The 16,007-nt window shown below is 45.0% G+C and overlaps 1 protein-coding gene across 1 annotated transcript; it reads right to left on the minus strand.

The window, feature by feature from the left end:
* Positions 1–5,295: 5,295 nt before the first annotated feature.
* On the minus strand, positions 5,296–9,599 carry LOC112556484 (glycoprotein 3-alpha-L-fucosyltransferase A-like). The gene is given in 2 exon segments (XM_025225523.1): positions 5,296–7,349; positions 7,352–9,599. Coding segments are annotated over 2 exon segments (1,446 nt in total). The 5' UTR covers positions 8,337–9,599; the 3' UTR covers positions 5,296–6,888.
* Between the last annotated feature and the right edge of the window lie 6,408 nt (positions 9,600–16,007).

Raw genomic sequence — 16,007 nt, forward strand, 5'->3', positions numbered from 1 at the left:
CTGGTGTGACTCGTCCCTTTCTACTATCTACCAGCGGCCTTCCGCAGTTTATTAATAACCTTCCGTCTCTCTGACTCATTCCACTCATTACGGCTCGCAGTCTGTCACCAAACACTTTGTTGTTTCGAGAGACAAAGTGCCGACGATTTGTCCCGCCTTTAACAGAGGGTAAACAATCAAAATTCCTGTCTGTCCAATGGTTAAAATTGAATGGGTGGTAGATTGTACGCCGTGCCAGCAGTAATTACATTGCTCTATAAGCAAAACTTTTACTTACTTTACTTACTTTTACAGCAGCATCAAGTACGAGTGTAATGCATGCAGCAGCATAGCAAACATTGTTGCATGCGAAGAAGGTCATGTAAGGGTTAGATGACTAATTCAAGCAGACCTGATGAAGAAATTTTCATACTTTCCTCCATAGGGAGAGTCGCCCTGTAAAGGACTGGTTCACAGAACGGTCAGCAGGTTATTATTTCGCTGTCCCATTCAAAGCAAAGAAATAATAAAATAAAATAAATAATCCAATAATTCGCATTGTATGACAGTCGGTGTTCTCAGTCTGGAGTCTTTCATCTTGGCTTGCCTCCACACAGGTCAGGAGATGATCGATGCAACCTGACTGCCTCCTGGGGCCTGGCATGATGGTGCGGATACGTAAAACCCTCGTGGGACATGTGGTATGGAGGCATGCCAAGAAGACAGCAGGTAACGAAGAATGTGACTGTCGGTAACAGGACAGAGGTCAGTGACCCTGATCAGACTGACCAATCGCTGCCAAAGACACGGTTCTTGTCGAAACGAAGAGAGATCGAACCATTCGATCCTTGAATTCTCTCGATCGCACACCCAGACCGTTCGTTTGACATTGGGGTATTAGTCATCTGGTGTTTAGCTCGCTAGAGCTCACACACACACACGGACACACACACACTCTCACACACACTTAATATTCATACAGCCCATCGCATACACCCTCTCATTATATATATACACACACATCCACGAGGTGAAGGCGGGTATCCAGGTCTTTGTCAGTTCCCATCGTCATATCTTTTATTAAATTCCTCTCTGTCGTATGCTATTATTATCATTTGGATTTGCCTCACCACATACGACGATTTCATTGCCAATCTTTCTAGCATCTCCGATAATAAGGTGGAACAGCTGTAGCGAAAATGTCACTTTCTCTACTGCCACATCTGTTGTTTGTGACAACTAAGGACCCACGTGTTAGCTGGGGATGAGGATGGGTTGGTGATGCGGAGGCTGTGCAGTTGACGGATATCCACAAGATGACAATCACAGCAGGTGCGACACCTGCTCAGCGATGTACACTAAAGCTGTGTCCCTGAAATGATGCCAGGTGGTTGTTGACCCTGTAGTCGATGCTTACACAGAGGTAACTTAATAGTCAGACTACATATGTAGGAGCATGCGTGTGTGTTCATGTGAGAAAAGGATAAGCATCGATGGAAGAGAGCGCATTCAACAAATAGTTTGGTCACCTGTGAATTGATTCTTTACAAGACTACATTGGCATCTGCGGTTTTCTCCTACAAAACTGGATGTTTGCAAAGGTGAACGAGACCCAGTCGCCAGTTGAAGCATCTGTCATGATGTGGGGACCGGGACATCCGTTTCCCGCCCTAGCTGCTAGGATAAGCATTATTATACCTTTGCCAGGTAAACACTGTTACCTGACAAGTCGAAGTTACCTGGCTGGGCAACATCCATGCGGTCAGCTCGTGTTTCGCAGGCCGCTGGTAGACATCCTCCTGCCTCCTTCGAGAGCTTGTGAGATATTTAACTTGGATTCACAAGACACACAGGCACACAAAAGGGTGGGATGGTTGAAAATAAAAGAATCGGATCCGCAAGGTGCATGGCCTCTGTTCCTTGCAATCAGAGATTCTAAATTAACTTTTTTTTCTCTTTTTCCATTCCTGCTCTTTCATTCATTCGCCTAGCATCACTATCCTCAAATTCCTGACCTGTTTTCTCAGTGTTTTCGTAGTTTATACCTTGCAACCACTCACTTCTACCATCAATTTATTCCAGTTCCTTATTCAATCAAGCTCTTTGCATTTGAAAACAAAAGGTAGCAAGCAAAATATTTATCTTTATATCAGATGCAGTCCTTGGGTCCTCGTTCAACATCGTGGCTATCAATAAGTCATGTGACCAGAAAGCAGCACGGTCTCCTTCTAAAAGCAATAATTTATCACACCATCAGACCCACCTGGGTTTCTCCATTCACACCGCCTACGTTGGTGGGTCTTGTTCTTCATGCTGGTGGGTTTGTAACAAATCGTCTGGCTGTTCTATTGTTCTTCCCTTGTATGTATTCTGTTTGTTTGTTTCTATTTATCTCTTTCTCTCAAGCGGGCTGCAAACTGGAGAGGGAAAAAGGGAAAACAGGGCGTACAGGTATTCTTCCATGCCATTTAAAGTCCTTTCAATGCATTTAAAAGTGTTTTCTCTCTCTCCCGTGACATCCAATGACTGTGACGTGCCTGTGTGTCTATGCAGCGGACGTCACAAGCCCCTGTACACACAAGGCCACCCACCCACCCCGTATACAAGTGCAAGGACCGTTAACTTTCACGACAGGAGCCAGCGGGTCGTCGTCACAGTCATGCATGTGTTTGAAATCACATGGACATGATTTCTCTTAAAAATACAAAAAGTCCTTGATAAAATCACAAAATGGGATTCATCAGTTATCGAATCTCATGGTCATAAACGTGGCCATACATTTACATATCATCTTTTACACTTTCATTTTATGGACAACATTATATGTGGAGAGACTTTTGAACGCTTTCATCAACCGCTCTTTGTTCAAGTTTTGAACTGTTCAAAAACATATTTTCCCTTGTACGGGTTGTACTTGCTGATGTGTTGTCGGTTAATTTAATTCTGCCCAAAGTTTCCGTGTTTAAAGTCTTAATCACACTACTTATCATCAATAACTTCTTGTGTCGGGCTAAGCGCGCAGTTTTAATTATGAAACTTTTCTAAATAAGAAATTTTAAAACTTTTCTTTCCCTCTTCCACAACACTTCTCGGTTTGAGTGTTTTTTCTCTTCTAAGGTCTAAACACATCTCGAAGCTATTCTAAATATAAAACATCGTTTGGACAACGATAACAGAAGCTATCAGAATGATCTTAAAATACAGCATCGGCCTGTTTACAAACAGGAATACCCGGTGATAACTGTTGGGAAAACACTGTCCTGCTCCTTTCATGTTTACAGTTATCAATAGCAAATTATCTCTCAACACGATACAGGGATAACGAGAGCGATGTGTGACCGAAAGAACAGATGTTAAAACATTTTCACTGTCTTTAATTTACTTTCACTAAAACTTTTCAAATGGCTTTAAAATCCATTCCACGACTGTTTAACGATTGTAGGCTCGGGATTATTTTAATTAAAAAAAATCATGTGTTGACCTCACGACCTCTCTCTCCTGCTCACTCACCTTCACTCACTCCTCTGAAGTCTTCACCTTGCCGAACCGGTTTTTTCGCTAACCGGGACTGAATCCAAGTAGGTCTGTTTGTTTACAGGTCGCAGGTACATGTCTCTGTCAATCCAGGGACAGACGTGTGCATTGATCTGCAGTGTAGCCAGGTCAAGTATTTGTTTCCTCTGTCGGTCTTTCATTCAGGTAAAAACATGAATGCACACAGAACTCCATATTTCATATTGTTCCCCTGCTGACAAGTACTGTACATATCAGATATGACCGTTGTGTAGGCAGTCAGTATACAGTTCTCACATTCTGCTGAAATGCACTCTGCAGGGGGGAAAGGGGAGGAGGGAACCGCAGGGTGGAAGGGTATCTGGTAAGAGGAAATACCCGGACAGGAACTGTCGAGCTGACAGTTCTACAGTTCGTAACCAAGTCAACACATCAGCAAAACAATCGATAATGGCACCACCTTTGGCTGACATCGAACCTCTCCTCCACCGTCTTGATTCCGCTTTAAAATTAGATTGCTTAGCGGTGCCTTTGATGTTAACAAGTAGCGCAGTGGTCATCTCCATCTCTCTCTCTCACACCTTTGACTGCCATATCTGCTGCTGACGGCCTCAAAAAAGTCTCTTCCCCTTCCCCCAAATCCCCGTGTCTGACCGCCACCTTGTCCTGGAGCCTTGGTAACAGATGAAGTGCTCAGTGGATGTGTGTAGAGCGGGGCTGGGCAAAGCACGGCCCGTCGTCTGTCAACATGCGAAGTGCACTTGGATTTTTTTTTTTTTTAACCCTTTTTTATTCAGCCTACGTTGATTGGATTAAAATTTAATTATCAAGTACAACAGCTTTAGAAACCGACAGTCCGTAACATTTTAACACAAAGTACAAAGATAACAACGTGGCTGACATGTCTGATGGAGTCGTTAGAGAGTGTCGGGATGGTTTTATACTTTGAGTTTACACAATTAATTCAGTAAATGAGCACCATTGCTTACTTATTTGTCCATTTTATTATCAGTAAGTTTGTTGTGTAGTCACCCGACCTGGGATTTTAGTATTTTACCGACCCGCCGCACAGCTTAGAATTTTGAAACCTACCCAACCTTGCCCACCCCTGGTGTAGAGTGACGTACACAGCTACTACACTTCTCGCTTCAACGATAATGTGCGCAGGAGAGAGAGAGAAGGAGATCCGTGTGAGTCAATTGTGTGTAGGAGATCTTTCCTGGTGTGTCGGTGGTTGAGACAGAAACAGGGTCAGAAGGAAGTCCGTTATTCTGTGTGCGTGCATTGTGCGCACGGTCTGAACACTGCACGACACGTTTCAACACACATCCTCGCACGATACTTGTCGCATTAAAAATCTCATGGACTTTAAACAGCTTCCCAGAAAGCTGTCAACCGTCCGGCTGTGTGACAAACCCGCTCTGTCAGAATAAAACTGTCCTGGAGTGCAGGAAGAGACCTCGAGGGTCTGGGTGCACAGTTCAATGGCGGAACTTGATTGCAAACTGATCCGTCTTTCAATTTAGGGCTTTGCACTTTGTATGACAATCATTATAGTAATATAAACCATAATAAAATGTTTGGCTTGCAGTTACCGTGACGCTGCAAGTGAAAGCGAAGGTCGTAACCAGGATTTGTTTACAAATATTTACATCATTGACAGTGATGAAGCAGAGAGCACAGGGAGCAATGAAGCAATTACAGCAGGGACACAACAACTGTCGATGAAGATATGAATGGCTCAGTAATTAAGCTAATGTAGTAGGAAGCTACACCGAGCATTGAGAAGACGGTACACGCAGGTGCAAATAAAACAATGTTTATTACAGAAATATCAGTAATGAGAGCACATACAGGTAAATAATTCAAACACAATGTGCAGCTCTGGGGACTCATAGATACCTCCGTAACACAATGTACAGTTTTATAGACACACATACATAACCCTGTAACGCGATGTACACCCCACAGATAGCCTTATAACAGGGACACAACGTCTGGGACATCAACAGCACAATGAACAATACGTAAGACAAAAAGACTGAACATCACAGCTAGTAAGGCTAGGTCAATGTGATAACATCATCAGTTCGTGTCGTTGTAGTTGCTGGTGGTCTCCACCCTATGGCGCAATCTCTGTAAACAGGTCAAAAGACTACACAGGTCTGTAAAATACACATTTCGTCTTCAGATAGTGTAACGAGGCTGTTGGTCCACACAACAGCAACATCATTAAACATTGTTTACAAAACATACCCCGAGACTCAAACATCAAGTCATTATGCAAGAAAAATATGGGATTTTCTGTCAAGGATATTTAGTACATAATAAGCAATGATTTTACCAAAAACAAACAATGTTAGTGAGCAGGATATCGGTCAACAAACTGTAAGTGGTTTTCACTGCACAGTACATCAGAAACAAGGAATGAAATCCTACTAAAGACCGATGATGTATGAGGACTGCACGGTGTGCGAGATACAAGCGACCTGCTGTCAGCATTTATCAACAGATGGCATCCGTACATACTATAAACATTACAGACCTGTATGTAGATGATATCTACTACATCATGCCTTGTTTTCGCAGCCATATCTGGAATGTATTTTTTTCTGTGAAAACTGAGAAAACCAGAACATGGTTTATATGATTTGTCTGAACACGCGTACGCGCACGCATGACCATGAATATTGAGCAGATCTTAAAGCAGACCCGTTTCAGTACCAGTCAGTGGAGAGGATTTCACAATAATAGTTTTCTCGGAATTAACTGTATTTGCATGAGTTGGACACACACGCACACACACACACGCACACACACACACAAACACGCACGCGGTTTTTATTACTCCTGAGTAACTGAGGATTACTCATCAACAAACACCTGCTGCACGCCTTGTTCCCGTTTTCTGTAACATTCTCAATAAATCAGTCAGCTTTAGTACAAAGCCTCAACAATGTCCAGGTCAACAGCAATAAAAAACAAATGGCGGACGAGTTGTGGTTGTAGGATGTAGAACTCGCAACGGAATTCATCAGTAACGGATGTCCCTGTGTAGGCACATGTGGGTGTTGAGGAAATCTCATTAAATCACAAGTCACAAACACACCGACATGACTAGACTGCACAACTTCAGATACACTTAACAATCGTTAGTAACTCATTTCAATGACTTCTCTGTTCGACAAAAATTATTTGTATATACACCCACACACAGAAAACTGTAGTGATGTGGTAACGAACAATGATAAATCAGTAACAGTTTTTACCAATCACCGAAAAATGTCTCCGTCGATGCGTTTTTCGAGGAGACAAAAACTAGTCACCGAAAAAAATATATTTGCATAAAGACTTTCGCCATTCTCAGACCTGTTGACACAAGTCTTCCGGTGTGGTTCACGCGCCCTCAACTGTGGACGGCATGAGCTGCTCTCTCTCTCTGACACACACACATACACACACACATACACAAACATACACATACACACTCACAATGTAGACCCGGAAGGTTTCATCACGAACGTGGCAGCGTGACCGCCGGCTTGGCGATGTGTGGTGAATCCCTTGGATGCTGTCGCCAGCTGTCCGCACCGATGCACACCCCGGGTCCGTCCACCACTCGGCGACGTCCTCGAACCACGAAGCTCCACGTTCCTTCACGTCGTGGGCAAGGGCGCACATCCGGCACCAGAAGAAGGTGTTGATGAGGGTGCCCTGCCCCTTCCAGGCAAAATACTCGTTGTACAACACGTCGTCTTTGTCCAGCTTCAGCAGATAGTCAGCCAGCTCCTTGGGGGACTCAAAGTCGTCCACGTGGATGAAGGAGTGTGGAGGTGCAGCACGCGCGTAGTCCTCGGGGGCGCGCCCATGACGATGGGCACCACGTCGTTCTGCAGTCCAGTGACGAAAAACTTCTCCGTGATGTAGTCACGGCAGTTGGAGTTCTCGAAGGACAGGTAGAACTTGTACTCTTTGTTCAGCATCTCGAAGCACTGGTTCTGGTTGACGCGACTGCAGGACATGGTGCCGCACGCTCCGAAGATGTCCACCTGCACGTGTTCCTTCAGCTTTTTGGCGTAGTTCAGGCGGTTGTTAGAGGCGCCGCAGTTGGAGACAAACCACGCCACCATCTTGGTCTTGCCTTCCGCGTAGTTCTTCGAGGGGGGACGCATCTTGGAGGCATTGAGGTGCGGGACGTATTTCTCGTAAGGCGCGACGATGGTGGAGTCATGGCGGTAGGTGGAGGTCCAGTTGAAGTCGGACATTCCAGGCGGCGCTGGGGATAAGTGGACAGGTGATTCCAGGAGGAACAGCACCCAGATCTGGTGAAGCAGGTGGCTGCGCATGGAAGCTTCCCCCCCTGGCGGCCCCTTGAACAAGGCCACGTCTGCCGACTTGAAGTCCTCGTACCTTTCCGTCAGGACGCAGGCCTGCACCTTGCAGTTTTGCTCCCGGAACAGCTTGTCCCCCGCGGGGATGTTCCACCCCCCGAGACCGTCCCTGAGGTAGATTTTCTTGCTGGGAACCGGTTGACCCTTGGCGATGAACTCTCTCACCGACTTCGGCACGAACGCCAGCTGATTAGTGATGCGGTCGTCCGAGTGGTTCAACAGGCTAGGGTAGACCAGAAGCTCTGGCATTTTCCACTGAGTTGTCTGGCTTCTACTGAGGTGGTTTGTTGTGTCATCGTTGCAGTGAACACTGCCACACTTCGCCAGGCCCGATAACTCTAGCACGCTGATAGTCCCGGCGTCGAGAAACATGACCCGTAAGCTCAGGTACATGGCACAGCAGACATAAACCACGGCCAAGAGTACCAGTAATTTCTTCTGACAGGTAAACATGATGCTCGAGATAATAAGGCATTAATATAGGGGTGGAAGTGGAAACAGAGAGGTGCAGTGGGTGGACAGGTGACGAAACTTGCCTGTGTAGGAGCAAATCCCCTTGCCGATGTTCTTGCCGTGCGGCGACGAAACTAGAGAAAGGCGAAGTGACAGCGATGGTACAGGTGCACAGGTAGCAAGGAGATAAGCTGTCACTTACTATCGTGTCCACAAAGCTAGGTCACGTGAGAGAGATACGACATCCACTCCACAGCAAAGCCCGCCGACAACAACAGCTGTACTTCTCCTCGTCACCCCGTGTGTCGAAGACGTGCAAGGTTGGGCGAGAGGAGAGGAGGCGGGTGGATGGGTGGGTTGGCCGATTTTGTCCACGTGACGTGACGTGTGTCTGATCCACTGGGTAAGTGGCCTAAAGCCTGATACAAGCCAGACGACAACTGCGTCGTTCTATAATTATTATTTTAAAGTTATCGTGACCCTGGCGTTACAATTACACGACAGCGGTCTCGCTCCCGCTGTCAGATGTTTTATTCCAACGAGCTGAAGGATGAACACTTCTCAAGTCTGTGACGTCATGTAAGGTAGTGGGGTGGGGGATGCTGGATGAGGGTGGATGATGGATGAGATATGGGTGTTGATGTCTACAGGGGGAAAGGGGAGGAGGAGAGACAGGCGCGACGTCTCGATTGCGATGACACCTTCGACGACGATCGACAAGATGAAAGTACATCGATAACCTCACAGCCACGGCAATGAAAATGACTCCCGTCCGTTGAAAAAAAAAATTGTCGATCACACGGCTATTGGTGACGGCGATTGATACCCGCGCACAGCCGACCGCACACACATACACAGCGAAGTTGGCGTCGTCGCGTGGGGGCGCACACACAGTCACACAGTCGTCGCGTGAATAATCAAGTCGACGCGAGGGTCAATGAAAGACTCCTCCTCCTCCTCCGCGGACGTCCGTGCGGGTTATGCCAGCCAGGCACACAGTGTCATGCCGCCAATGACTGACAGGTCCACCGCCGGCATTGTCATGTGTCCTGTCAATTCCCCTCCACGCTATTTTTAAACTTTCGTTATCGCCGTGCAGCGCTTTGATTGGCTGACATCCGCTACACGCTGACGACGCATTCACTTCCGTGGCACCGCTGTACACAAACACTCGCCACGTCACGCGCCAGTCGATAGCAGTGGCGGGGTCAAGGAAGGCAGGTATCTAGGGTAGCGACACACCAACCGGGTGCGCAAGCAGAGCTGTAAGAGAGTGGATACCCCGATATTAATGACAGTGTGTGTGGGGTGGGGACAGAACAAGAAATTCGCAACAAAAATTAATACAATCATGGCGTACAACTCACACGACCACACTCCCCGGTCCACCTGTAGCAGGCAACATGAATAATTTGGTTAAAGGCATTACTGGGGTGGCGCGCACTCCAACGGTGGGACGAACATCGCAGGATGTATAAAACTTTATGGTGTATATTTAGCAACAGACTTGCTCACCATTGTAATCAGCGGAGTTCTTACGTCAAACAGCGACGTCATCAGGTGACGTGAACCTAAAATGACGTGAAGTGATCGTCACAAGGCACGAGACAGCGACACGTGTACTGCGTGCTGTCACCAAGGTAACGTGTAGGATAAGTTCAAGAAAGGGGTGGAGTCCGGGTAGGAGTAGTTACTCAAAGGTAAACACCCGGATAGGCAAACACGGGTATAGGGATAAGATCCCAAAATTAGAAACTGGGTGTCGGTGTCCCCACCCCCCCCCCCCCCACCTTTTTTTTTTTTTTTTGAATTATTATCATTTCTTTCTCCACTCGGGCTGAAAGCAGCAGCTAACAAAACACGATCGTCTGCTAAAACTTTGCATCGAGCGTGCGACTTCACAGACCAATGATTTTCGTGCACGTGTCTACAGCTGACAAAAAAAAAAAAAAATGAAGATGAGAAGAAACACACAAGTCTATTGCTGCATACAAGTTTCGCTCTATTGTAACGACTGCTTACGTCATTATTTACTCCTCGTGTAAAACTAGCAGCAGAAACTTTTCATGAATCCAATTCTGTTGATGACGGTGACGACGACGACGACGACGACGACTTCGCTTTTTCCCACACTGACGCTCCTGTTTTGTTTTGGTTTAGTTTATTCTCCCTGCGATCTCATTTTCTAAAGATTATCGACATAATGAAGACTTCAGTTTGAACAAAACATTGTGTCGATGTGAAGAGATATTGCTGTTACTACAGAGACAATACGATTTGTCCGGAGTTTCGACTTACGGTTTTTCTCGATCCATTGAACTATTATATGAACTAGCATTTTTAAGTTTAACACGAAGATGCAGTTTCCCTATCTCGACGTTTCTCTCATCAGCAGGACAGCCTCTATCATCGGTGCTTCTTCTACCCTCGACACTATCTGTCTTCAAGACCACACCCACTACAGGTCGAGAGCCGAGACTTGAAGGAGAGATCAATAGGAAACACACCGTGTCTCTTATTTATGCATGAAGGAACAAAGTTATTTATTTAGTGTCGTAATTAAAGACCTCTGCTGTTACATGTTGCGTTAAGAAACTCATTAGCATTTGACTTTTTCTGGAATGAATGCAGATGGTCCAGTGCACATGCGCGCAGAAGTCATATTTTCTTGTCGTCAGCGGTTACTCCCCAGGTGTCAAGGTGGATCCGGAAAACTTTTTGTGAAAGCAAAATACAATGGCGAATCACACTGTGTCACCTACTGCATTGCTCTGTCCTTTGCAAAGTAGCGTGTGTGTGTGTGGTGAGAGAATGAGAGTATTCCTTTCACCCATATTTGAGGTATTTTGTCATCTGGGTGATATCCGTGTGGGACACGAAACTGTGCCACAAAGAGCAACGGACTAATCAATGTCGCGGTTATGTCTCAGGTCAAACTTGTGTAATCAAGCCAGTCACTTAAGAATGCTGTCTGCGCGTGTTAGACAACGTAAAAAAACCGTAGCAGGTCAGGACGCAATCAGGCGAAGCGGCAGTGCGGCGTCACCAGTGCGGTCAGTGGCCGTCTTCATGGAGAAAAGTCGTTATCCCGGTAAATCAAGCGTGTCTCCATGGTTATAAAGCAAACGTCCAGACCAGGAATTCTGTCTTATTCCTGGGCCCAGAGGCAAAGATTCGTAGGATAACGATTCGTAACATGAGCAATATCCACGGGTTCGAGACTGTGTCTAGAATTTCTTGAAGTTCCTCCATCGTTTCCCTGGGAAACAACTTCGCTTCATGAATACCGCTCCAGAGCAGAAAACAACCGAGGGCCTGAGATGTGCATGAATCTAGTTTAACTGTAGCTGACGTTGTGATCATTATAAATCGTCCCCTGTATATTGATAGGGGCTAGAGTACAGAGCTCGACACCCTGTCTGTGTCCCAGGGCTGAGGTCGCGTACTGAAGGTAAAATACAAAATATTGTCACATGCTTGCAGCATGAGTTCCCCTTGAAGTGTGAGTGGGTGGGTGGATGGATTAAATCGAGTATATGCATTGCAAGGTTTCTTCTTCTCAACCACAAAGCTTATATTGACCACAGGCTTTAGAATAAACATCATTGCTGAGCCTCAAGTGTAACCAGACTGTCAGCAGTGAAACCCTGTAACAACCTCAGTAACACAGGCTCAACACCTTTTATCGAACTGGGCTTTTGCAAGCTTTCAGCTTTTTGCATCCCATTAACTAGAAACTAGTTCAACATCTGGTTTTGAGCTTGCAACATTACCTTATGAAAACTACTTTTTTCCCACACGCAGGCCAGGAGACACCCCACCGACAAGGTCGATGTTACCCACGTCATGGGACCTGACATTCAGGTCACTTTTATCTACTGTACTTTCGCTAGTCGACGACTCATTATGGATCCTTTGTTGATGGAAATGCGGGTAGTCTGTCTGTCCAGCTCCCATGTGTCTTGCGAGGTAGGTGTGAGTGTGGGACGATGAAAGTGGTAATTAGTTTGTACTTTACATTCTGGTAGAAAGGTTGAGTTTATGCTTTGAGTGAAGTTGCTTCGAAAGTAGATGGACTTCTTAGGTTGATGTGCGATATTTGGCGGGAAATGGAGAATAGCTTTATTGGTGGCGATAAGTTTGTTAAAGGGCAGGAAGTGCACTAAAGCTTGTTTTCACCACCTTTTCTTGGATGGCAGTGAAAGTCCTCGTTTGCTTGATCTGTGGGTGGAAAATTATTTTTTCTGACATGAAATCATGTCGTATGTGCATCTTCGACATTTGGTTTGTGCGACCTGTGTATGTCAAGTAAACAAACTTCTGAGAGAGAGAAAGAATGCGCGTTGATTTAATACTCATTAGTTGACATAATCGGTCTGAATGTTGAATGCCAACTTTAAAAATTAGAACAATTAAATTTCTTTCTAGTCTTTTTATCAGTTTGAATATAGATTTGCACAACACGAAGTCCTGAAGGCTGCAATATGTGTAATTCTGTGTCAATGCGTGATTGTTTTATTCAGCAAAAAAAATCACCATGTGCTGAATGGATAAATACAGAAAAGTAGAGTTACAAAAATATCGTTTATTAGATATAATCACATAACTTCTTCACTCTCTTCAGTTAAAGCTAGGATAGACTCAAGTCTATGATATGGATTTTTTGAAGGCTCCTCCCCTCAACCACTTTACTGAATCTTGTCTGTCCACACTCCTGCAGAAACCTTGGCTCCACATCAGACTCCCTCTATCCCACCCTCCCACAAAGACAGTCACATACGGACAACGGACGTCCTCCCTCTGTGCTGCTCACCAGTGGAACTCTCTTCCACATCACATTCGCCACTCGGACTCAAAGGCTACAGTCAAACGCTCTCTAAAAAAAACCTGTTTATTCAAGTGCTATCCCTGAAATACTATCCTTAACTCCCTTGTAATGCTGTCTGTCATGTTAACCATCAAGTACGGCTCCAACTATTTACACTATCTTTCATACCTCCATCCATTGCTTTACATTCTGTGCCTGTAGGTATCTCACCATCCACTATCTGTTCATTTATCATTACTGTCTGCGCAGCGAGTGCGATCTTGGTCGTGATGCTGTGCATTACAAATGCCCAGTATTGTCACAATGTCGCCAAGGTATAGAAGCAGGACGGTTTGTGTCAAAGTTCTGCGCCCTGGATGTTACTATTGACAAGCTCTCGGTGAGGTCAGCGTGGCCTCGCCTTAACCTGCATGAATCCAGGGGAGACTCTGTCATTGATGTTTACTATTCATGTTGTCGATTATATCTTGCATTTGTTGAGTGGGATGTTATTGAGAAAGCTGTCACACACCTGACAAATATTTCTTTACATATTTTTTTTTATATCCGAGCAACTAGCACAACTTGCAACCGACTTACTGTTCCATCATGAGAAATTGGGATGGTTTTAGACTCTGCAGCATATAGCGAGCGAGTTAAGTCTCAGTTTTACTGAAAACACAATACTGTATATATATAATAACTGGCGGGCGGGCGGGCGGCCGGTCAGAGACAGGAGGCGGGCCGGATCCGGCCTTTGCCCAGGTTTGGACTGTCATGTCCACTTACTTTTATTCAAAAGTCTACTGGACATTGGCGTACACTTGTGCACGGGCACCTGTTTGCCTGCCTGAAAATCGACGACTGTAAAGGTGTTAAGATAACGAATCCCATAGCTATAGCGACTGTAGAACCAAAGGTAAGTGGTTCACTGTCTCAAGGGCACAGTTTGTTGGAAGCGAAGACCAGCCCTCTCCTCCGCCGTTTACCTCCTCTGACAAATTATCAAATTATTATAAATTAAATTATAATTTGATTATTTGATGATATTATAAATAAACTACTTATGTCAGGTAGGTGGTTACTAAGTGAGCGTAAAAGTGAAATGAAAAACCCGACATGCAGTCAGCGTCTTTGCCCTGCCGTCGACGTGACGCTCCCTCTAACGCCATCAAACTCTCAAATGTAAATCAGTTTTTTTTTCTTCTCAGGAACGATTTCCTTTAAGGCAGGTGCGTTTAGACGACACTGATAGCGACAACAGAGATGGTGTCTATAATGAGGGGCTTTAGATGCAGGTGCCGAAGGCTGCAGGATTATCGATGCTATCATTCCAAACTATCGTCTACAGTGGTGCTACACGAACACACATACACAAAAACACAGAAAGGTTATTTCACTACTAAATGTGGCTGAGACTGAACACACCTCAGTGCTTTTCCTAAGCCGCGAGCCACAGATCACGGACACCAGTCGTTACGTGTCAAACAGAGCGCACACACCCCACGCACAAACACCCCCACCCTACACACAAACACCCCCACCCCGAGGCAAGTATTTTAAACATGCGAACAAGATCCTACAGTTAGAAAAAAGATGAAGTGCTTATCTCGCGAAGTATTCAGCGGTTTGATCATGTTATTCACTGGATACAGGTTGTCTGGGGCTAAAGCTATTAACTGGCGTGCCCGCAATAATGTCTTGTACCCTACAAAGCAAAACAACAACAAAACCACTCAGAAAAAAATAAACAGCAACCATGTATCAATCTACCCGAACACTGCATGAACAAATATAAAAGGCTGCATTATATATAAACACAGTTAAACACAAGTGAATATATATTTTTCATATAGGTAGAGAGAACGAAAAAGAAGAAAAGAGATATACAGTTATATTTTTTTTACATGTCTCCCCTCTTTTGAATCGAAAATCATCGCTATCATTAGTTTTACGCCGATTATCATTGTCCACATCGACAGCCATATTTTTTTTTTAAATCGGCGATGACACAGTGCCTGCCATGAAAATGATCTAAAATCCATATTTCTCACATTGCACCAAACCCCACTCCTCCTACAACAAGGGGTCGATAGACAGGACCGCGGTGACGTCACAATGGTGTAATTTAGCTTGTTGTCCTCGCCACGCATATCTTTCAAAACGTCTGGGAGATCGAAAACTATTTCCTCGGCACTTAACTCGCAAACATCGATAGATGGCGTCTTTGTCGTGACCACCTGTGCACACACACTGAGCGCTTGCACCTGTCAACCTTCAAGGTGAGGCAACTCGGGCTAGTATTATAAAACACAAGTTCGATTTAAAAAACAACAACAAAAAGACCAGTAGAAAATGGAAGGAAATAATGGTCTATGCAAGAAGATAAACACGATTTAAAATATCAAGTCCGGTGGGAGCACAGGCAAAATGATGGCAAATACAAAACTGATTATAAGACGGAAATAAAATCCACGCAGAATCAGTCAATAAGGACATTGAAAGCTTTCTTGTGTAATTCATCCTACAAACACTTGCGAACGACGAATTACAAACATAAAAATTTGACGAGCCCACGCAGACGACGGTGAAGGAAAGTAACGACGATTGGCCTGTAGTGTTGTCGAGATACACGATGGACACGTTTAGACCTTCAGCCGTAGTCTCAGAAATGTGGGAGTCGAGAAAATACAGTTTCAGGAGATATACGATGACTTCAACAACACAACTCGTCCATCAGATGGTAGAAACCAGAATTTATTCTTTCCTTAGAACCTTCGACCGGTCTTCTTTATTACTGCTCCACGCAGACATGTTCAACTGCCTCGCCATGACGTCTAATTTTTTGAAAATGACGTTGTCCA

Source organism: Pomacea canaliculata, linkage group LG2, assembly GCF_003073045.1.
Source record: "Pomacea canaliculata isolate SZHN2017 linkage group LG2, ASM307304v1, whole genome shotgun sequence".
Taxonomy (NCBI): Eukaryota; Metazoa; Mollusca; class Gastropoda; order Architaenioglossa; family Ampullariidae; genus Pomacea; species Pomacea canaliculata.